Source organism: Mauremys mutica, chromosome 3 (assembly GCF_020497125.1).
Source record: "Mauremys mutica isolate MM-2020 ecotype Southern chromosome 3, ASM2049712v1, whole genome shotgun sequence".
Taxonomy (NCBI): domain Eukaryota; kingdom Metazoa; phylum Chordata; order Testudines; family Geoemydidae; genus Mauremys; species Mauremys mutica.
In genome coordinates, this window is record NC_059074.1 from 86,104,167 (window position 1) to 86,127,945 (window position 23,779).

General features: G+C 39.9%; 1 protein-coding gene across 3 annotated transcripts in view; it reads right to left on the reverse strand.

Moving 5' to 3' along the window:
* The window catches only part of FYN (FYN proto-oncogene, Src family tyrosine kinase), a 177,175-nt gene that overhangs the window by 37,140 nt on the left and 116,256 nt on the right, over positions 1-23,779 (reverse strand). For all 3 annotated transcript variants that reach the window (XM_045010483.1, XM_045010482.1, XM_045010484.1), the window contains exons 3-5: positions 5,524-5,781; positions 5,047-5,143; positions 1,032-1,130 (exon numbers count right to left, since the gene is read on the reverse strand). In XM_045010483.1, the coding sequence (XP_044866418.1) occupies positions 1,032-1,130; positions 5,047-5,143; positions 5,524-5,770 (443 nt within the window). In that variant the 5' untranslated portion in view covers positions 5,771-5,781. The remainder of the gene's footprint in view (positions 1-1,031; positions 1,131-5,046; positions 5,144-5,523; positions 5,782-23,779) is intronic.

Genomic DNA, 23,779 nt, shown 5'->3' on the forward strand with positions numbered 1-23,779 from the left:
ACTTTAGGCTTTACCCTGGAACACAAGTGACAGGTAGTGCCATAGAAAATCTGAAAGTAGCAGCCTCTCTTTGGGTTTGGAAGGGTGATCCACATGCACCTCAAGCCTCTGGTAAGTGCTGATATACAGTGCTTGCCAGAATTTAGACCACTGAATATAGTGAATAGAATGAATAAAAAAAGGTTGAACACATTTTAAAATGTGCTGCCACTGGACAGAGAGCTGCAGTCAGACTAACTTCTGAGTCAACCGTATATTTTACATTTTGTTTTAAACTGCAGTATAACAGTTTATTGACCTGTGACTTCTTGATTATACACCCATTTTATCAAGGACCAATTTTTCCTCTTGCACTAGAGCTAAGAAAACTGAATAGAAGGACCAGATACAACTTAAGAGAGTACAATTTTTTCATGATTCTGTAGGTACTTATGCTCTAAATGCCATTGTGTTAGATTAATTTCTTTGTTCTTAGCACCCAATAATTTAAATTTGTTTGAAATCGAACAACTCATTAAAATAAGGCAATTTTGCAATATAACTTTTGTGCTTGGTGTTTCAAATACTGATTGCTCTAACGGCACAACATGCTGATTATGAAATAAATATAGGTCTAAAATAAAGTACATGGGCTCTTAAAGTGTCAGTCCACAGAGGCTATAGACCCAGCAAACCATGCTTTATTGCCTGCTGTTGACTCTGTAGGCCATGATGCCACATTGAAAATGATGGTTCATACTGGGGCACTGGCAAGTTAGTTTGGGCAACTCTGGTCTAAAACAAGAAACTGGTTAGAACAACAGAACAAGGTCTGCTTCATTTGCTGTGATTTCTTTCTTTTTGTTTTGACATTGAAAAATGGCTCAGTTTGTGCTCTCTTTGTTACTAATTGCCTAATTATTTATCAGTGCAGCTGAAAACTGAAATAAAAATGATGTAAGTCACTTGAAAATCACTACAATCAATCAACTCATTCTTAAATCTCCTTCAATTACAGCGTTAATATCTCTTTTAATGAAAAGGAAACATACTCCTCTGCTTGGATGGAGTCGACTGGAGCCACATAATTACTGGGAATGTAACCAGTTTCTCCTGTTGTCAAGGAGCGTGCCTCCCACCAGTCTCCTTCACTGAAGAAATAGAGGTGAGAAAGTCAGAGTGAAAAATACAGTTGCAAAGAAAATTATTTGACTGTTAAAGCATGAAGCTGTAGGTAATGCTAAGAACTAACAACTACTCACACTATTATCATATTGGCATTTTGGAGAGAGAGAACGTGGTACCATTCTAAGCCAAATTAGAACACTTACCCCTATGCACCTATTTACGTTTTTTTTAAAATTAGTGTTCAGAAGTATAGTTTTTCAAATTCAGTGGCATAAATGGCTGTTTATTTCCACCCCAATCACCCTCAGCTGAGTTTGACTTGGAGTGTGGAATAATTGGTGTGGGGCCAATTTTCAAATACAGGCTCTTGTGAGGGCCCTGAAACAAAGTATCAGATCCAAACTTTTGGGAAACTTTTGAGTCGCGTCCATCTCTAACCTTAATAGGAACATCCACACCTTAAGTGGGATGCATCTGATGGATGCTCAAGAATGTAACAAGGCCATTTACTTGCCTTGTTACCCAATCTGCAGCTTGGAATAGCCTCTGAAAATTGGGCTCTGTGTTGCTTCTCCGGGTCACCAACAAAAGCTATTTTAAATTCTAAATGAGTTGGCTACATTTTCAAATCATTGTGCAAGCCACTTCTCCCAAACCTTTCAAAAGAAAGCAAAACAGGGCCATCTCAGTGCAGTCACTGCCCCCCTCCCACACACATACACAACTTCAGTTTATGTCAATAATAGGCAGATGTATAGAATGAAGACAAGAGATGGCCCTTAGAAGAAAATCTGCTGTAATGAAATGCAATAGCCTTAGAAAATGTATATTTCCCAGTTTTTTACAGGATGGGATGATTCATGGTTTAGTGGTCTGAACACAACACTGGGATCCAGATACTCCTAACTTCTAATTCCATCTCGAACAAAGGCTACATCTATCCTGTGCCAGAGTGTGGAGTACAGGGGATTGAATCGCAGAGCTCACCAAAGCACTGTGCTCTAATTGTCCTGTGTGGACACTGCTCTTTCAATCTAAAAGGTACCTAGTTTGCATTAAAATGGCCCTCTTTCAAATAGCACTATGTTATCACAAAGTAGGTATCTTTTCGTTAGCGTCAGCAATGTCCACACGGGGCAGTTAGAGCTCAACACATTGGTGCACTCTACAATTCTCATGCCTGTAGTCCACACTCTGGCACAGGGTAGCCAAGCTAAAGATTCCTCTTTGTGGCTTTGGATAGTTTATAAACTCTGTCTCTATTTCCAAATCTGTAAAATGGAGATTTAATTAAATTATACAGAATCAACAACTGTGAACTAAAAAGCTTAAAGCTTCCAATAAGCAAACAGGAACTACAGAAATCAGATATGGGCAATGCTGTTTTGAACAAGCATTTAAATTATATGAAGATGAACTGTCTTAAAACTATTTCTCTGAACTAGTTTCTGAGAGAACTTGTAAAATGCTTTGTAAGACAGCTCAGAAAACAGCTGAACTTAATCAAACAGGAGATGTTCTTTTTCATCTTTTGAGCTATTGATTTGTAATCTTAAAAAAAATTCATATTCTGTTATTCATTTTATGAGTGTGATTCCCGCCCCCCGTTTGTTTTTAAGTAGGTTGCAGGCAATCTCATCCATAACACAATCTTTATTCTAGAAATTTTGGTTAACACTATCTAACTTGGGTACCTAAAATAATGCACCTAAATAGAAGTACCTGGTTTTCAGGAGTTGAGCACACACAAATATCACTGACTTCATAGAAGCTGTGGGTGGTTCAGCAACTCTGAAAATTGGGCCACTTCTGTTTGTGCGCCTAACTTTAGGCAGTCAAAGTTTGAAAATCTTGCCCTGTGTCTCCATATAAAATATTTTTGGGAAATGACCAAAACCTTTTATTAATAAACACAATTAAAATCCTGTATTAAATCTTTGTTTCTATTATTGCACAACAGAGATGTATTAGTTATTATTTTTTATTTTCAATGTATTATTGCATAAATTCCACTAGATGGAGGTATTTTATCATATCCATAAATATTACATACTATATGTCATAAAATGTTCCAAAAGAGAAAAACATAAATCTTTCTCAATGTGCTGGTGAGGAGGGGAATTAAATTACATTTTATCTCAACCTACATCAAATCCAACATTAATTTTAGAGATCCATGAAATAACTCAGATAAAGTTTATTACTGATCTGAACTTTCACCCAGAAGATTAACCAAACCTGAACCTCTTTTAGATTGAAAAAGAAATCTGTTCAATTGAAAACAAAACAAACTCATTTTTGTGCACCTGTGTGCTTCATGATTCCAAGCAGCACCAGAAGAGCACAAAAAGAGGCTTATCTTGCATTATATCCAGCCTGAACAGGAACATAACAAAAGTATGAATTCTTACAACAAAGCCTGTTCTTGTAAGGTTTCCATCCTGATTTTCAACATTCCAGGAGTGTGGTTAGATACTGGAGGTTCCGAGCATGTAGAGCCTAATCCTGATGGTTACTAAGCACCCACAACTCCTAAGGCAGTCAACGGGTAGCTGATTTTCTCTCTACAAAACCTTCCTCCACACAATATGTACCAACATCACAATGCATGCATTGCTACCATTCATGTGTGGGTGGAATCTGTTATTTTACTCTGTCCTACAATGACTCCAAATAATATAGCTTACTGTGAGCTCCCATTGACTTCATTAAGTGGAATGTTTAAGGAATTTATAATAGACTGAATTTTTTGTGAGTTTCAAGCCATGATATGGCTTGCGGCAAGGCTTCAAGGCTAGGATAGCACCAGGCAATGTGAAAAAAGGGGATAATGTAAAATCTTTTGTCAGATTTTTTTTGCAATTGCTAATTTAGAAGTGGAGATGTTTTTAAACTGCTGCTCTCTTTACAAGTCTTAACTGAGGCATCTGTACTTTCATCTACATCAAAGCTCTCCAGCTGCACAGTTTCATGAAATGTTCCACAGAACTACCTGACTCTTTTTATTTTAATCGACGCTGGGCCAAACTGAGCCCTGATGTTATTCTATTAAAGTTGATGGCGTTACATCAGGAATGAATTTGCCCCACTTTCATAAAACAGAACGTGATATTGCTTTTGTTCCTTACTGTATACTTTTGGATATTAATCCATTTTTATTTCATTATGACAGCAACATTGCGCACAACAGATAATGCTTTCTACAAGTTATTCCAATATAGGATTCACAGTAAACTGCCAGCACAGTAATCTTTTAGAAGCAGATTTTAACCCTCAAATGAGTATCTTTTCATGGACAGTAGCTAAAATTCATTTTAAGAAATTGGCTTAAAGTGCAGTCCTACAATATGACTGTAGAAATGGTGCATTATTACCCAACAGATCTGCTCCCTGTGCATATTCAGAGTTTTAGCATCTTACTGCAGTGACAAAAATATTATTGCTTTTTTACTCCTGTTGGCATATACAGCTGGACTGTATTCCTTCTTGTGAATCAAGTTTTTTTTTTCTTTCAAATTAAACTCTCGTGTAAAATATTGAAGATAATGGAATAGCAGAGGTGTGAACATGGCCTAATTTGGCTTGCAGCACTTTTATTACTGGTGGTGATGCACAAAAGCTTGTGCTCTCAGTTCCAAGATTGAATTTGCTGTGAATTCTAAATTCCATTAGCTATGGAAATCATTGAAAGAGGCTCTCACCATGGAACCTCACGATGCCACTTTTCAAAGAAAAATTGCAGTTCTGGAAATTTCCCCCCATAATAAAGTCTGTAAAAAGCAGTGGAAGACAAGCACAAGACCTAAAAAGCATATTTCTTGACTATATAACACCTTTTCTTTTACTGATTATACAAGTTGATAAACAGAACCGTTGACATTATGTTATCTTTAATTATAAAATAGTAACTGACAAGCATGACACTCCGTTAAAACTCACGAGCTGTTAAGTATCTGAAATTTTTCTCCTTTCTGAAAACTTAAGTCATCTTCTGTTCTTGCTTCATAGTCATAAAGCGCCACAAAGAGCGTTACACCTGAAAAAGGAGAAGATATCTGGACAACACTTTCATTGTGATACCATGCTATGATGTGTGTGCAAAAGGGCTCAGTTTGGTTTGTAATTACTATAATTAGTTAGGTTACCCCCACTGCTTACAACTAGTAACTACTATAAGTTAGTAGTTATATGGTTGAAATTATGGTTATTTTACCCGGTAACTTCAATGCTCAGTTCAGTTTATTTCAATGATTAAATGTCAGAGGTGAATTTTTCCAAAAAGTCTTTTCCCTAAGTCAATAGGCTCCTTTAGAGCTCAGAGACTTCTCTGAAATTAGTTATACTTTATACTAAATAGATACATTTTTAAACAATGTGCTAAAATATACCATGAAATAAGCTTGTATCAGGACCTACCTGTTCCTCCTCTTGTACGCAAAGTCCCAGTATGAGAAGAGGAATTGACACCCCCAAAGACAGTCAGTCCCTGGCCTCCTGTTGCGTGGAAGTTGTTGTAGTTTGGAATTGACGTCACACCGAAACTAGGGTAGTGCTGTGGAGTGGGATCTGTGCCATAGCGGTATCCTGAACTCTGAGTTAAACTGCCGTCCCTCTCGTCTGTCAGTTTTGTTGCTTCTTTATCCTTGCATTGCACACAGCCCATTATCTAAAATCCTACAACAAAGAAAGAAAGAGAAAAGTGTTTTTACAGTGATGCTTGCTGGATTATAGGCACTACTAGGAACTAAGTTAGGCTGACCAGCTCGCCACTCGTGAGTGAAAGTTCAATTTTTTGCCAATAAATGTAGATTTGTTTGAGGAGGCTCCTGTGGCACTCTTCTCTTAAATCCATATTTAGGGATCTAAAAAGTGGTTTAATTTTCAAAAAAGTGCTGAGTACCCAATAACTCCTGACTTCACGTGGAGGTAAGGCAATGCTGATGCCATTATGTGACAGACAAACATGACGAAGCAGGGTAAGAATGACAGAAGGGACATTAAGGGTATGTCTACACTACGGGATTATTCCGATTTTACATAAACTGTTTTTTTAAAACAGATTGTATAAAGTCGAGTGCACGCAGCCACACTAAGCACATTATTTCGGCGGTGTGCGTTCATGTACCGAGGCTAGCGTCGATTTCTGGAGCGTTGCACTGTGGGTAGCTATCCCGTAGCTCCCGCAGTCTCCCCTGCCCATTGGAATTCTGGGTTGTGATCCCAGTGCAAAAACAGTGTCGTGGGTGATTCTGGCTAAATGTTGTCACTCAATCCTTCCTCCGTGACAGCAACGGCAGACAATCATTTTGCACCCTTTTGCCCTGGCAGATGCCATAGCATGGCAACCATGCAACCCGTTTAGCCTTTTGTCACTGTCACTGTATGTGTACTAGATGCTGCTGACAGACGCAGTACTGCAGTGCTACTCAGCAGCATTCATTTGCCTTTGCAAGGTAGAAGAGACGGTTACCAGCTATAGCACCGTCTGCAATTGGAAATTGGTGATGATGGTTATCATTCCTTTTGTACCATCTGCTGCTGTCATGGGTGCTCCTGGCTGGCCTCGCTGAGGTCGGCCGGGGCGCATGGACAAAAATGGGAATGACTCCCCAGGTCATTCCCTTCTTTATGTTTTGTCTAAAAATAGAGTCAGTCCTGCCTAGAATATGGGGCAAGTGTACTAGAGAACCAGAGAGCACAGCCGCTCCGGGTCAGAGCCCCAGAGATCCTGCAGAAATGATGATCCCATTCTAGGGAATGCCCCTGCAACAACCTCACCCGTTGCTTCCCTCTTTCCCCAACCCTCCTGGGCTACCGTGGCAGTGTCCCCCCTATTTGTGTGATGAAGTAATAAAGAATGCAGGAATAAGAAACACTGACTTTTTAGTGAGATAAAATGAGGGGGAGGCAGCCTCCCGCTGCTATGATAGTCCAGGCAGTACAGATTCTTCATTAGACATGAAAGGGGGAGGGCTGATGGAGCTCAGCCCCCAGTTGCTATGATGAGGAGGGTTTTCAATCCTTTTTCACCGTCTGCCGGGAATGACCAGGAGTCATTCCCATTGTTGCCCAGGCGCCCCTGGCTGACCTCACCGAGGCCAGCCAGGAGCACCACGGGATGATGAGGACGGTTTTCCACCATTTTGTACCGTCTGCCATCAGGAAAGGAAGGGGAGAGGATGCTGCTGTTCAGCGCTGCAGCACTGCATCTACCAGCAGCATGCAGTAGACATATGGTGACATTGAAAAAAGGTGAGAAACAATTTTTTCCCTTTTCTTTCACGGGAGGAGAGGGGGGTGAATTGATGAGATATACCCTGAACCACCCGGGACAATGTTTTTGACCCTTCAGGCATTGGGAGCTCAGCCAAGAATGCAAATACTTTTCGGAGACTGCGGGGACTGTGGGATAGCTGGAGTCCTCAGTCCCCCACCTCCCTCCATGAGCGTCCATTTGATTCTTTGGCTTTCCGTGACGCTTCTCACGCAGCACTGTATTGAGTCCCTGCTGTGGCCTCTGTCTGGAGATTTTTTCAAATGCTTTGGCATTTCGTCTTCTGGAACGGAGCTCTGATAGAACAGATTTGTCTCCCCATAAAGCGATCAGATCCAGTATCTCCCGTACAGTCCGTGCTGATCAGCGCTCCACGCTGGGCAAACAGGAAATGAAATTCAAAAGTTCGCGGGGCTTTTCCTGTCTACCTGGCCAGTGCATCCGAGTTCAGATGGCTTTCCAGAGCGGTCACAATGGTGCACTGTGGGATACCGCCCGGAGGCCAATACCGTCGAATTGCGGCCACACTAACCCTAATCCGACATGGCAATACCGATTTCAGCGCTACTCCCCTTGTCGGGGAGGAGTACAGAAATCAGTTTTAAGAGCCCTTTAAATCGATATAAAGGGCTTCGTTGTGTGGACGGGTGCAGCATTAAATCGGTTTAACGCTGCTAAATTCGGTATAAACACGTAGTGTAGACCAGGCCTAAGCCAACAAACCCTAGAGCTATGGAAGAGAGAACTGGCAAATGAAGAGGTTGAAAAACAAAGCTTTCTTGAGTTCAAATCTGTCCAGACTCCCTTGGTCCATATTATGGCAGCTAGCCCAAACTGCAGCCCAGCTACCCCTGGCTACACTGCTATTTTTAACATACTAGCTTGAGCACAGCCAGAGTGTCTGCCTGCTTGCACTTGGAAGTATGCTTCTAGCTGCGGTGTAGACATACCCAACAGAGGGGAGAGGGGGCTGCAGAGAGCTGGTTATGATTCCCTGATTTAGGGCTGCTTATGGAGTGTTAATTGGCCTTATCGGACTTGAGAATCCCATCCGTATTTCATACTAGTGTTATACTGTTCTTTGATACCCTGGAAATACTTCTTTAAAAAGATGTCCTTACACAGCTGTAAGTGCTACCAAGTCATTTCATTTATTTATCTCTCAAACACTACTTTTGCAGACAAAACCATCATTATTTAAATATAAATCTCATTAAAAGCTTGACATTTCAGTGGAAAATTACATTTTCTTAATTGTTTGGAAATTCTCTCCACAATTTTCATTAAATGATAATAAAATAGGTGTTATTGAAAAGATGTTCTTGTGGACACTCTATAAACATGCTGCCATTACTGCAACTTTGAACAGTGCGAAGTATTAAGAAACTGGAGAATCTCTCAAGAGGTAAAAGTTACAGCAGAACAACATTTTTCATTTGAAAACATTTGCACTCATGCAGTTTATTACTTTATAATAAGTGACATATTCAGTGACATTTTTCATTTTTTAAAAATTTCCCCTTTGACAAAAAGGTTGTTGTCCTCATTCCTTTCTCTTCCCTGTTTTCCTTTTCCAACTTTGGCACAGAGAAAGGTAGGAAGGCGGAGGAGAAGGAAAAAAGAGAAAGGGTTAACACAAAAAACGTAAAAAAAAAAGTTTTTAACTGGAAAAAAAAGTACTTTCTCCCAGCAAATTAAAAAAAAAAATCTATGAAGATAATGACTGTTTTTCTCCCAGCTCTACTAATACACACAGATCTTAAGCTAGTATAAATTGAAATAGCTCTATTGAAGTTTGTGAGTTTATACACTGATTTAAAGCAGCTGATGATCTGGCCCTACCTATTTGATTGGCATGTTCAGTCAGTCAAAGAGAGGAAGTTAAAACTACAAATTCCTCAAAAGTAAAATTATTAATGTGAATAATTCTGAAAGAGTGAATAAATTAGAAAATCATACCACCAATGAATACATATACAGATCTTCCAGACAAATACTTTTGCATGTTAATCATAAACAAATATTAACAGAGGACCACTGAACTGTGAGTTCTTTCGCCTGTCCCACTCCAGTGGCTTTTTACCCTATTTACCCCCATTATCTTTTCTTGTTAGTGTGCAGCTTGTGAATCAGAATTGGGCGCAGAATGAAAAAAGGTCTGATGGAAAGGGCTTTTTCTTTCATTTGTCCTTTTCAGCTCAGTTACAATGTCTAGACAGCTCAAGTATAAAGACTGCCTGATTGTAGTACCTTGTAAAGCGTGACAGAGGGTGTAACATACATGCATCTTTTCAAGCCAAGACTTTGAAAAGTTGTCCATTCCTGGCTCAAAGAAACGAACTAGGCAACAAATTATATCATGCATAGTTACATCTGGGAGAATGCACAAACACATTACTGGAAATGATTCAAGATTACTCCAGGGTTTTCACAGATAATAAATATCTCCATTCAACATCACTACTCTAGTTATATCAATGACTGGACTGCAAGAACTAATCTCCTTCGTTACCACACAACAGACACACCAAATGTCAGGATTTTCAGTTTTGTAAGGTTGGAAACATGTTCACTAACGACAGAGCTGAGATGATCGAACAAAATCTGGAATGTATTGACACCAAATTCTCAAGAGATCAACATACCACATTGTTCATCCAACACGCTGTGCAACTTCTGGTAAATGAACAAGTTTCCATTAGGAAATGCAGTATTTCTCGCACATATAATTTACTGGATCATGTGGCGATTTCATAATTTGTCATTGTGTTGTTACAAAAGCAAATAAATGGCTTAATTATGGTGAACTTTTCAAATTCAAACAAGCTGCATATGTTTCTGGTTTGTTTCGAAATATACAATTTCATGAGCAATATAAAAAGTTGACGTTTTATGAGACATTTTAATGACAATTGAAAATATCTACTGTTGGACTTGCCTCTTTCTTGTTCATTTTAACTCTCTAGTAACTCCAGTGCAGGATACTTAGTGTTAGCCTAGCCAAGGAAATTGTTTCTTTTCAAGTGGCAGAAACATTCTTGTGGAATAAAAAACACAAAATGAATTCTGTCATTACTATTTATACTATTGTAGCACGTTAAACGTCATTACTTTTGATTAATATCTAATTAGTCTCAATCTTCTTTTATCTACAAAAATAAAACTACCTTTTCTTGAAGATTATTGATTCTGAAGACTATTCTAGAGAGAAGCCAAGACTAAAGAACAACAAAAGCCACCTACCACTAGGGCAACGTTAAAAATAAAATTATTTATTCACAAATTCTGGTTTTACTAAGTGGGGTTTTGTTTCAATATTGAGCTCTTCCTCACAGCTCTTTCCCTGACACCCTTCAGAGTATTTTTATGGAATGTGGTAGAGATGTAATCATTAAGATGCATTATAATTTTAGAACTTTAGCAAGCAAAGCATTTTTTGGGAGGGGAGGATTAATCACACACTTTGCTAGAACCATTTCATTTTTACTGAAAAAGAAAAATAGTTTAACAAATGGGCTAGAAACATTGAAAATGTTAATGATAACAAAAATATTTGTGTAAGCTCTTGTGCTTGCTTTCCTCCCACTCTCTGCAGCCGTACTAATTGTTTCCTGTTAGAAGAGAGAAGAGCAGCCAAATGAGCTGAATCAGACGTAAGCTGTCTCCTTGCCACGCTACAAAGTTTTGACCAGAAGAGTCAAGAAGCAGGTCAGCGTTATACACAATTACATCTCTCAGTTAATGTCTGCACAGCAACCCCTGCTTCATGTACATTAAACTAAGGAATATATTTAGGCTTGGAAGCATTCGATTTTTCGGTAAATGTAGATAAACACTGATTTCACTGTACCCATACAAACTGACTAAAAAAATATTTCCAATCAATAACTGTTGAAATTTACAGATAGGCACAGAAAAATGCTGCTTGAGAACTTATTAGAGTTTGACTGAGGCTAAAATTTTGACGTATGTTGACGGTGTGCTTTAACTTTTTGAATCTCAGTGTCTACTGTCATTAAATAATTATCTCACCTAGATTTTTAAATGTTCACAGTTGCAGGAAAAAATGAATAAAAACTAAAACATGCTTAAAATAAACACTGATTATCCATTTAAATAATAATAAATAATAATAATAAAATAATAATGATAATAAATGAATTCTGCCAAGACTAAATATGTTCCATATGTAAGTAAAACACTATGGAATATTTGTTTATACCAGAAGAATTCTGACCACATGGGGTTGAGGCATGAGGTTGACGTGCTGCTTATCACACATTACCTCTGATTTAGGAAAACATCCCTATTCAGGACATCACTTACACATGTATTTAAGTCTCAATGAAGTCACTGAAACTGAAGTATATACTAAAAGTGAAGCACATGCATTCCACTATGGAAATGACTTGCCTCAGTGCTTATGTTTTGGGGCCTAATCATGGAGAGCTTGCACTATTTTAGTGGTGGTAGCAGTTATTACTATATCCTAACTGAATTTGATTCATTAGGAACACAGACTGAGATGTACAAGTTAGGTTCCACAGTAGAGGCAGAAGCCCCATTTCTTCACGGGACAGCTATTAGCCAACTCCTTACCAGAAAGGGATGGGGCTTTAGGATGTGATCATACAGTTCAATACTGCAATGTTTTCATTGTTCCCTATTCAGCGGAGCTTTTCCTTTAGTTTCTGAAGTCCAAAGGAAAAGGAGCACCAGAGAAATTTCTGTAATATCTTTCACTAAGGCACAAAGGGGTCTTAAAGAAGACGTTTAATACTTCTTGCTTCTCAAACTACACCAAAGCTAACAAACCATAGCCTACTCTAGTTCTTGTACCTAAAAATCATCAGGAAGAAGTGGCTGGGACCAGGTCTGGAGTGGACATTTACCATGAATATAATTCTTCAGGCTATTAAAATCGTTATGAAGAATCTTACAGCCCTCTACTGCAATTCTAAATTCTGGAGACTATACCACTATCTGCTACTCTTAAAATAATGTTCTAGTTGCAAATGCAGCTTTCACTAGAACTGAGGAAGTACTAGATGAAGGAAGATAAGGAGCAGCTCATAGGTCTATTGATCCTATGCCTCTAGGGTGACCAGACAGCAAGTGTGAAAAATCGGGATGGCGGTGGGGGGTAATAGGAGCCTATATAAGAAAAGACCTAAAAATCGGGACTGTCTCTATAAAATCGGGACATCTGGTCATCCTGCATGCCCCCTACACTCAAATATATTGCCATGGTGACAGACCCCTACAGATCAAAACTGAAGCTATTCAATGGGACAAAAACACCGAGATGTAGCAGGGACACATTCTTCCTCTCTCCTGTTTGGTTTTTTATTTTGGCAACTAGAGTTGACCACAAAGTAAATTCCTTGGAGAATTTCTTTCAATGGAGAAGGTGAAAAGGCAGAAGGGAGTAAATGATTAACATAATTGCTTCTTTTAATTAACTTTTAGAGGCTGATTGGAAATTATTGGCAGGGAAACTGAAGAAAGGGCTCTTGGGTTCTAGTGAAGGCCAACTATATAGGAAAAATGAAAATCTGGGCTTTTACTCAGTTTATAGAAATTTCCTCATTAACCCAGCCAAAGGCAGCATCCAAACACAGAAGTTTAAAAATTTTCCCTTGAGGATATCCTCTTGATATCTGCAGTTTTGCTGAAAGTATCCCAGGATGTATCATTCTGTGACATCAAAGATACCAAGTTGAATGAGTTATAGTAGACTTCTGATATACAGAAGGTCACATTCTGGGTTATTGTCCTTCCTGGTTTACTGACAAAGTAGGATTTTTGTCAAGAAGAACTAAGTGATTTTTAAAAAGTAACCTCAATCTTTTTGTGTGTGGCATACCACATGCAATCTGGTTCAAGGGGATAAACAAACATTGACATTTGCACTTCATTTAATTCATTCTGCCTTAATTCATCTTTCGGGCCCACTGCAGACTAAAAGTAATGGCCTCAATTTTTAAGAGCAATAAATGATTGTGTGCTCAATTTTTGGGAATCCAGCTTGATGTGATTTTCAGAAAGTCCTGAGCATCAACTCTGACAATCTTTAAACAGCTGATTCAAGTTGGACACCAAACACAAGGTGTTCAAAGTTAGCCACTTTTGAAGATTCAGGCCAATACTTGTAGTACATAAGAACGGCCATACTGGGTCAGACCAAAGGTCCATCTAGCCCAATATCCTGTCTTCTGACAATGGCCAATGCTAGGTGCCCCAGAGGCAATGAACAGAACAGGTAATCATCAAGTGATCCATCCTCTGTCGCCTACTCCCAGCTTCTGGCAAACAGAGGCTATGGCCACAATCCCTGCCCATCCTGGCTAATAGCCACTGATGGACCTATCCTCCAGGAACTTATCTAGTTCTTTTTTGAACTATGTTATAGCCTTGGCCTTCACAACATCCCTGGCAAGGAGTTCCACAGGTTGACAGTGTTTTGTGTGAAAAAATATTTCCTTTTGTTTGTTTTAAACCTGCTGCCTATTAATTTCATTTGGTGACCCCTAATTCTTGTGTTATGAGAAGGAGTAAACAACACTTCCTTATCTACTTTCTCCACACCAGTTATGATTTTATAGACCTCGATCATATCCCCCCTTAGGTGTCTTTTCCAAGCTGAAAAGTCCCAGTCTTATTAATCTCTCCTTATAAAGCAGCCATTCCATACCCCTAATCATTGTTGTTGCCCTTTTCTGAACCTTTTCCAAGTCCAATATATCTTTTTGGAGATGGGGCGACCACATCTGCATGCAGTATTCAAGATGTGGACATAACATGGATTTATAGAGAGGCAACATGATATTTTCTGTCTTATTATCTATCCCTTTCTTAATGATTCCCAACATTCGCTTTTTTGACTATTGCTGCACATTGAGTGGATGTTTCCAAAGAACTATCCACAATGATTCCAAGATCTCTGAGTGGTAACAGCTAATTTAGACCCCATCATTTTATATGTATAGCTGGGATTATGTTTTTCCACGTGCATTACTTTGCATTTATCAATACTGAATTTCATCTGCCATTTTGTTGCCCAGTCACCCAATTTTGAGAGATCCTTTTGCAGCTTTTCAGAGTCTGCCTGGGACTTAAATATCTTGAGAAGTTTTGTATCATCTGCAAATGTTGCCACCTCACTGTTTACCCCCTTTTCCAGATCATTTATGAATATGTTGAATAGGATGGGCCCAGTACAGGTCCCTGGGGGACACCACTATTTACCTCTCTCCATTCTGAAAACTGACCATTTATTCCAACCCTTTGTTTCCTATCTTTTAACCAGTTACGAATCCACGAGAGAACCATCTCTCTTATCCCATGACAGCCTACTTTGCTTAAGAGCCTTTGGTGAGGGATCTTGTCAAAGGCTTTCTGAAAATCTAAAAACACTATGTCCACTGGATCCCCCTTGTCCACATGCTTGCTGATCCCCTCAAAGAATTCTAGCAGATTGGTAGTATCCTTAGCTTGCTCCACCCATTCAGTTTTCTTAGATTTACTCTGGTATTCACAGTAGTAACTTTTTTTTTTTATCTTGAACTTTTTTTTTTAAAGTTCTAAACCAGCATAATATATGCAACATAATGGGTCAACTCTCACTATTTATTTTTAATTCTCCAAAGTTTACTGAAGACCACCTTCATTTTGGTTCTATCAGTGATTCTACAGTTTGCCGGAATTAGAGAACACATCATGAAGATGCCCTGCAAATATTAAAATTTACCACTTTTGAATACCATCTATTGTTTCTCAATCTTTTAGAAGGCGTTTTATTATACATTTATTTTTATACCTGACAGGATCATTGGCAAGCGCCCAATCTTCTGTGATTTTTTTTAAAGTGTCTGTGACTTGATAATGAGATTTTTAAAGGATACATAGAAAATTAAACAGATATATTGATATTTCTGAGCAAAAGGCCATACATGCCATAGTCAAAACCTTACCGTGTAACAATGAAAAATCAGTGAAGGTGTTTAAACAGATTCATGAGAGAAACAGGAACAATAAAAGATCTAGCTGCATGAATTTGATTTTTAAAAGAGCTGTCCTTTAAAGCTCCATCCCCAGGATTTACCGAGTTGTATGAGCACAAAGTTTCAGCATTTTATAATTACCTGCTTGCCCGAAGCAACTATGAGTCTGAGTAGCATGAATAAGCTGATAACAAGTGACAATTCACATCTATTGGAGGTACGGCTGGAAGATATGTCGAAATGAATTCCTACAGCTGCATTATGCTGGCCCAAAGCAAAGGTCATTTGACGAGCTGAGTGCTCCTATTATTCTCAGTTGTCTATAAGGAATTCCTGAAAGTTTAATATGAAGGAATTTTCTAAAATGAAGCCAAGGAACATTTTAGGAGAATTAGAAGCTCCTACTACACCCAACCAGGAGAACTGGTGGGTGCCAAATCCATTGTGTCATTCTTTGACACTTGAACGGTGGCAAAAGAGGAAGCCCCCAGAGAAAACATGGTAAACTGTTAGTATAGACATAATACAAGAGAAAGCTAATAATACTTAGTTTGCATCATATGCCCTTGCTTGACTGCTTACCTTCTTCCTTTAATGGCATTTTCTCTGTCTCTCATGCCTGACTTTAGTTGTGCCATGTATTTCTGTCCCTGGTCAGCCAGCACTGGAGCCCAGAGATTGGAGAGGATGCATGTATATAAGAGAGGTCAAGGGACAAAATGCTACCTCACTGGCCCTCTCTGCCAGAGTGATCAATAGCAGAGATGTCCATGAATACAGATTGGTGGCAACTGAATCAAAGGAGGAACGATTTAGATGATGGGCTGAGAAATATATGTATCTTCCTAATGTTGATATTCAGTGGAGCACCTCTCAGATTCCTGTATTGTTTTAATGTAAGAATCTAAGGCTATATTCACTACCAGCAAGAGAGGAACAGGAAAGTCAGTGTTCCATCTGGACAGTAGTGGCAAAAACTGACTTCACTTGCTGTGCTTGTTTAAGGAACAGTTGTTGTGGTGGAACTGGCCTGTTGCCGAAGGGTTGGAGGTCACCTGGCAAATCCACAAGAAAACACATTAGCACAAAGCGTCTGTTTGAGCAGGCGTAATCAAAAACTCCCCAATGCAACAAATGAAAGAAGAGGAGGCTCACCCTCCAAACTCCAACAAAAGACCACTTTGCCACTTTTTCTAGTTTCTATAGCGTTTCCTTGCCAGATGAGTTTGTGAATGTTATGGTCTCATCTTTTTTAGAAACAGTGAATTCTTTTTCATTCTCTATAGCATGCCAGTGTCAGTCAAAACTGCATGTCTTAAAGGAACAGTAACTGGAGTCAAACCTTGTAAATTGTTCTGGGTACTTGTAGCTGTACTTAATTTATTAAAAGGAAGCACCATTGAAATCCACAGCTCAGAAGGTCTGTAAATTAGACATGTTCTGCTGCACTGTTCAGAATCCAAGCTTATAAATTGTAATTTCTTCCTTAAAGAAAAGGGGATTTATGTATAGCTACCCTGGCAAAGAATGCCTTCAGTCTTTAAATGAGTGCACTACTTCAGTATGAGGCAGACTTAGTCTAGAGAGGAGAATTTCTTTCCTTTATTCTAATAAGGAGTTTTAAAGCCTTATTTAAGTAAACACACTGCTTATTTAAATTAAAATGTCATACAATAATGAATAGAACTCTGGGTGAAATGTTGGTTTAGAGTGTGAAGACACATGTAACAAAAATATCCAAGTTACATTCTAACTATACCCAGCTGTCTGTGCCACTCAGGATGCTGGGCTTAAGAATGTGGGTGGACAGTGTACAGGAGCATTTTGAGACACTGATTCTAAGGGCTTGTCTACACTTGAAATGCTACAGCAGCACAGCTGCACCGCTGTAACACTTTGGCATAGACTCTACCTATGCCGATGAGAGGGTTTTCCCAATAACATAGATAATCCACCTCCCTGAAAGGTGGTAGCTAGGCTGAGAGAAGAATTCTTCCATCAACCTAGCTCTGTCTATGCTGGGGTTAGGTTGGTTTAAGTACGTTGCTCAGGGGTGTGGATTTTTCACACCCCTGTGGGAGGTAAGTGGATTGACCTACCTTTTTAGTGTAGGCCAGGCCTAACTTTTAATGTACATTTTAAAAATACTCCTCTTTCCCACTCAATATGCATAGTTGATCTTCAAAAGAACAGCCATTAAAAAGGCCAGAATCATTTAATCTCAGAGAGAACTGAAATGGAGGTTCCCACTGATTATTCTCCCCCTCCCCACCATCAGGAAATAGAAAGATGATTGGAAGTATTTGCCCCTTTGATTTTTTTTTCTTTGCAGAGTCACTCTGTTCTGAATTTTTCTCTGTTCTTATTTTTTAGCAACTTTTCAGGATTAATAAGAGTTTAATTCAATTCATGTGAACTAGTTTGCTTCTTTATGATGTACAAGAGGCAGACAGAAAGATTTTCTTCCTCTCAGAATGTTTTTTTCGGATTGCCTTTTTTACATGAGAAATTCAGGTGTCCCCTATCCTGTTTCTCATGGAAGGCTCTTTGATTGAAGCATTAATAGGATATGACATCAAGGAAACCATGCAAGCTGACACCTGACAGAGAGGAGGTGATTTATATTCAGATAATTTAAAACTCTTGTTTTTGTTCATGCCTATTTGGCTCAAATGCCTGAATAGTTAGCATAAAAACTCTTTTGTTAGGGATTCAGCACCTATCCCTTTTCACCTTGAGATCGAGAGCTCTGTCCATGTATTTAGGTCCTTCAAGGGTAAGCCCTAGCAAATCCCAAGTGAAGACCAGATATGACATTCTTTGGGGGGAGAAAAAAAAATCAGTACAGAGCTTTTAAGCTTTTTAATTATAAATATTCTCTTTCTCCTACCCACCCAATCATGAAGCAGCCAAAGATCATAGTAGACAGTGCAGATCACAGGAATGATGTGCTCTCTATGCCCAGTTGCATTCTGTACTAACTACAATTTCAAGATTGATTAAAGATGCAGCCCTCTGACCTCAAGGAGATAAAGGCCTGCATTAACCATGGCAAGGTCTGTATCTGCAGTGAGAGTGCCACTGAAAATCAGCTTGCGTGCCACCTTCGGCACCCGTGCCATAGGTTGCCTACTCCTGGACTAGTGGTTCTCAATCCTCTTTTAGTGTGTGACCTGCAAAATGGCCAAGAAGTCATCCCACAAACCATCACATCCCACAATTTTTGCAGCCGCAAAAAATGATGCATTTCACCTGAATGTTTTCAGCCATTTTGTGGAGGGGGAGGGGGTGTGCTACTAGGTGTGGGAGCCAGTGGATGGGGCTGCTTCTCTTTCACGTCTCTCCTGCACAGTGCTCAGCTCCAAAGGCTGGTAAGTGCCACTAAGCCTGACCCACAACTCCTTGAAGCACTGACTCCCCTGCACTAGAGCTGAGAAAGAAGCTGTTCTGGGATTGGGTGATAGGCAGGAAGGGCACAGCAGGGATGGAGGCAGCAGCCACACCAGCAGGAGGAAATAAGAAACTGCTTTCCCTTCCAGGCTTCTACTGAGCTCTAGTGACCCAGGGATTTTGACGCTTGGGTTTCCTGTGTTGTGACCCCCATTATCTGAGCAATACCAGCCTAAATCTGCACAGGATGCTACAGCATGAAAGCTGACCATGCTTATTTAGTTTTCACTGTTGCTACTAGGAACCTGAGGGGCAGCATCAGAACTGACAAGAAATCAGATCAATTTAACTCTCCTGAAACTTCTGAAAGCATGAGCATCAACAGGGGAAGGCTCACATGGGCACAAGTGCTGGTGGTGACAGAACAGACCCCGTGTTCACATCCTACAGACTATAGTAGTAATGGTTTGTACAAGGTAGGCCTTGTGAGATATAATTTAAAAAAACCTCAATTTTCTGATCAATAATATTACAGCAAAATGTACGTGGCAGCATTTTATGTCAAGTTATAAACATAAGCTGAGAACACGACTAAAAGTATGTTTTCCAGATAAGTGTGAAGTGACCAAACGGTTCCTCAGAGACAAAGGGTAAGCTCAGCCAGGTGTAACTAAGGCTGATGGACCATTACCTGCTAAGTGGCTATTTTTGGGCAGGAAAGGGGCCAGAGGTTAAAAAAAAATTCTACATTTTAGCAAAGAAAAAGGATGGAGTTCCCTTCTGCACAGACGGCTCATCACCTTGCTCCCAGCTGGAAATGCTTCTCAAATGGGGACTACAAAAAGGAAGGGGCAGAAACCCCAAGACACCCTTCTTTCTCTGCCTGCCTATCACATTGACTGCACCTGAAGAGACAAAGAAAGTAGCCATTAGACTCTCGAGGAGGGGTCCTGACTGGGAGTTTGGTCAGTAACCTGCTGGAGCATGTGGTAAGAAAACTTTGTTTTGAATCTAATACAGTTTGCTAAGTTAGGCACCTGTAAGCATTTTATCTTTATTTTTCTTGTAACCATTTCTGGCTTTTATGTCTCATTCCTTGTACTCACTTAAAAAAAATCTCTTTGTAGTTAATAAACTTGTTTTATTGTTTTATCTAATCCAGTGTGTTTAAGTTGAAGTGTCTGGGTAACTCCATTTGGGGTACCAAGTTGTGTGCATATTATTCCCTTCAAGGAGTAACTGACAATATATTTGTACTGTCCAGGACAAACATTTCTGGGTACAATCTGGGACTGGGACTGTGTTGGGGTCACCCTGTGGTAATTTTTAAGGCTGGTAAGAGCCACGGTCTGTGTCTGTCTGTCTGTCTGCAGCACACACACAGACATAGCTGGGAGTGACTTACATGCTGGAGGCTGTTTCTGAGCAGTCCGGTTGGAGGCTACAGCAGCAAAACATTGTAAAGGGCACCCCCCACAGGGGTGACACAGCTATTCAGTCTGGACTGAATTCTACTATGTCACAGTGGTGGAGGAGGCAAGCGTATCCCCCTCCTCAGTTTATTATTCAGTCAGAATCCCCACCCCACGTGACTGCAGGACTCCCACATTCTCATTTCTGGCTCTTAATCTCACAATCTTTCCTGTTGTTTAGGTGCTTGTGTTTCTGCGGGAGTGGAGCGTTCCATGAGGGAGGAGAATGACCCACCAATAAGAAGCAGGAAAAATACCCCATCAGTCACCTCGCAGCAGCTGGTTGGCCCCGGGGTTGAGGAGCAAAGACAGAGGAGATGGACCACGAAATTGATCAGGTACTAGCTAGAGGGTGTGAAAAATGGATGCCTTGCTATCCCCTATGGACAGCAGCCTGACCGGAAGCCCAGCACCTTCCTTTTCCAGATGATTAGAAGGGGATTTTGTCTTTTCACCCATGCATTGCTCCTCCCTCCATTTTAGTCCTTGGTTTATTAGGTATTTGGTAAATTTTTTAAAGCCCTGTGTGGGAGCCTTTGGGCAAATGTGGGAGAGGTTCATGGGGTGTTAGTTTCAGGAGCCCAAAATGAGTGTGTGTATTTCACGGACCAGTGGGAGCTGTGTGTTCCACACTGTGCAAATTAGAGGATGTTAGTGTTACAGCCCCCAGCTACAGAGCCTGGCTCTTTAAATTGTAAAGATTTAGGCTTTTAGCTCTGGCAGTCCCCACTTCAGTCCCTGATGTGTCAGCCAAGATAGTATCTGTCACATTTGCAGGGATGGCAGTTAAACAACAGCACAAAAACCTGAGGCAATGTGAGCTGGAGTCATTTTAAGACAGTATACTGGGTCTCCTCCCTGACATAGGTTTGATATAAGTGCCTAGAAACCGCACTTTAGATGTCTGCACCCAAAAGGTTACACCATTGTCAAAGTGATGAAAATACCTCTGAAGATCCAGATAACTGAATGGAATGGAGGATGACTGCTCAGCCCAACCTGCGAGATTATCAAGGTTGGCCACAAAGAGCTCTCCAACTGTCCAAAGATGCTAATAAGACTGTAAAAAACATTCTGCAAGGGACAAGTAGACGATAGGATGGTGTGCTGTCCTCCCAGAGCCAAAACACAAGATCTGGCTGCAAGACTGGATAGGCTTCTGAAGTTGGCAAACAAGGCTTCACTGGTGATGGTGTACATCAGTACTAAAGACTGCTTCACAGGATTACAGGATAGTTCAGGCAACTTGGAAGGCTCCTGAAGGAGAAGGATGTCCAAGTGATCTTCTCAAAGATCCTGCAATGGACAACAGAAGATTCTGGAAGTGAACTGCTGGCTAGGTAAGTGGTGGAGGGTAGAGGATTTTGGTTCACTGGAATACTGGTCCACCTTCTATGGGGAGAGGGGTCTGTACAGTTTGGAAGGCCTCCAACTCAGCAGAATGGGAACCAATCTTCTAGGGGACAGGTACTAGATTAGTCAGGAGGGCATTAAAGTAAAAACCAAAAGGGGAAGGTGAAAAAAAAGAGAACAAATGAGTGTTATTTAGCACAAAATCAAGATGTCAAGCACAAAATGAATCAAGGCAGCAACGGCTGTAACAAGAAGAAATTCTTTAATTACCTGTACACTAATGCTAGGAGCCTGGGTAACAAACAAGAGAAATTGTAATTGCTCATTTATGAGCATAAATCCAACCTAGCTGGTTACTGATGCCTGGTGGGAAGATTCACTGATTATAATACATTTCGAAAAGAGAAAGTAGGCAAAAGGGGAGGGAAAGTAGCACACTGTCAAAAATGGCAGAGATAAGTTGGAAGCAAATGATCTTTTACACTTGGAAAAAAGACAGATGATGTATTTAACATCACTCTGCGTTACCATTGGAATTAGACATTTTTAAATCAGCAGATCGGGATAGTTTGCATCCAAGAGTTCTAGGAGAGCTGGCTGAAGAGCTCTCTGGATTGTAAATGTTAAATTTTCAGTAAGTGTTGGAACACTGGGGAAGTTCCAGAGGACTGGAAGAAAGCTAATGTGCCATTTTAAAAAAGGATCAGTGGGATACCTCACGTAATTATAGGCCTGTCAGCCTGACTCCTATCCTCGGCAAAATAATGGAATGGGTAATATGGGACTCAGTTAAAGAATTAAAGAAGAGCAATATAATTAAGGGGAAAAATAGAAAATAGATCCTGTCAAACTAACTTGATTTTTTTTTAAATGAAATTACAAGCTTGAAGGCATTTGACCTGGTGTTGCATGGCATTTTGATTAAAAACATTAAATTACAAAATCAACATGGCACACATTAAATGCATTACAACAGGCTAACTGATAGGCCTCAAAATGTAACTGTAAACAAGGAATCATCAAGCAGGTGGCTTTCTGGTGGGGTCCTTCAGTGATTGGTTCTGGCTACATGCGATTTAACATTTTTATCAATGACCTAGAAGAAAATATAAAATTGTTACTTATAAAATTTGCGGATGACAAAGTTTGGGGAGTGCTAAGTAATGAAGAGGACAGGTAACTAACAGAGCAATCTGGATTGTTTGGTAAACTAGAAACAATCAAAGAATTTGCATTTCAATATGGCCAAATATAAGGTCATACATCTAAGAACAAAGAATGCAGGCCATACTTACAGAATGGGGGATTATTTCCTGGGAAGTAGTAACTTTTTGGCATCACGTGGATAAATCATCTGAACATGAGTGACTGCATGTATAAACAGGGGAATATTATCTTTGTATTTGGCACTGGTGTGACTACTTCTGGAATACTGTGTCCAGTTCTGATGTCAACAATTCAAGAAGGATGTTGATAAATTGGAGAGAATTCAGAAAAGAGCCATGAAAATGACTAAAGGATTGGAAAACATGATTGCCAATGAAAGTCTCTCAGAGTTGAATCTGTTAAGGGATGACTTGATCACAGTCTACAAGTAATGACATGGGGTTAATCAATCTAGTAGACTAAGCTATTGTAAGTTGAAGCTAGACAAATGCAGCCTTGAAATAAAAGGTGCACATTTTTAAATAGAAAGGGTAATTAACTGTTGGGACAATTTACTAAAGATTGTGGTGTATTTGCCATCACTAGAAATTTTAAAATTGAAATTGAATATTTTCCTAAAGATATGCTCTAGTTCAGCCACATTTATTGAACTTGAAGGAGCAAGAATTATTTCAGAGAAGTCCAGTGGCCTGTGTTATATAGGAAGTCAACTTAAGGGATCATAATGGCTCTTTCTGGCTTTAAAAATCTTGCACCACCAGAGTTAGTGTTCCACTAAAGCCCTCTCTTGGACAACTGTGAATACGTGTCATCTCTCCTGCTCACTGTGAATGAAAGACCACTAAGGCAGTGGTTTTCAACCTGTTTTCATTTGTGGACCCCTACAAAATTTCAAATGGAGGTGCGGACCCCTTTGGAAATCTTAGTCTGTAGACCACAGGTTGAAAACCACTGGACTAAGGGGTCGACCCAAGCACTACTCTCTAGCATCCTGAATGGCCTGGGAACTGTCT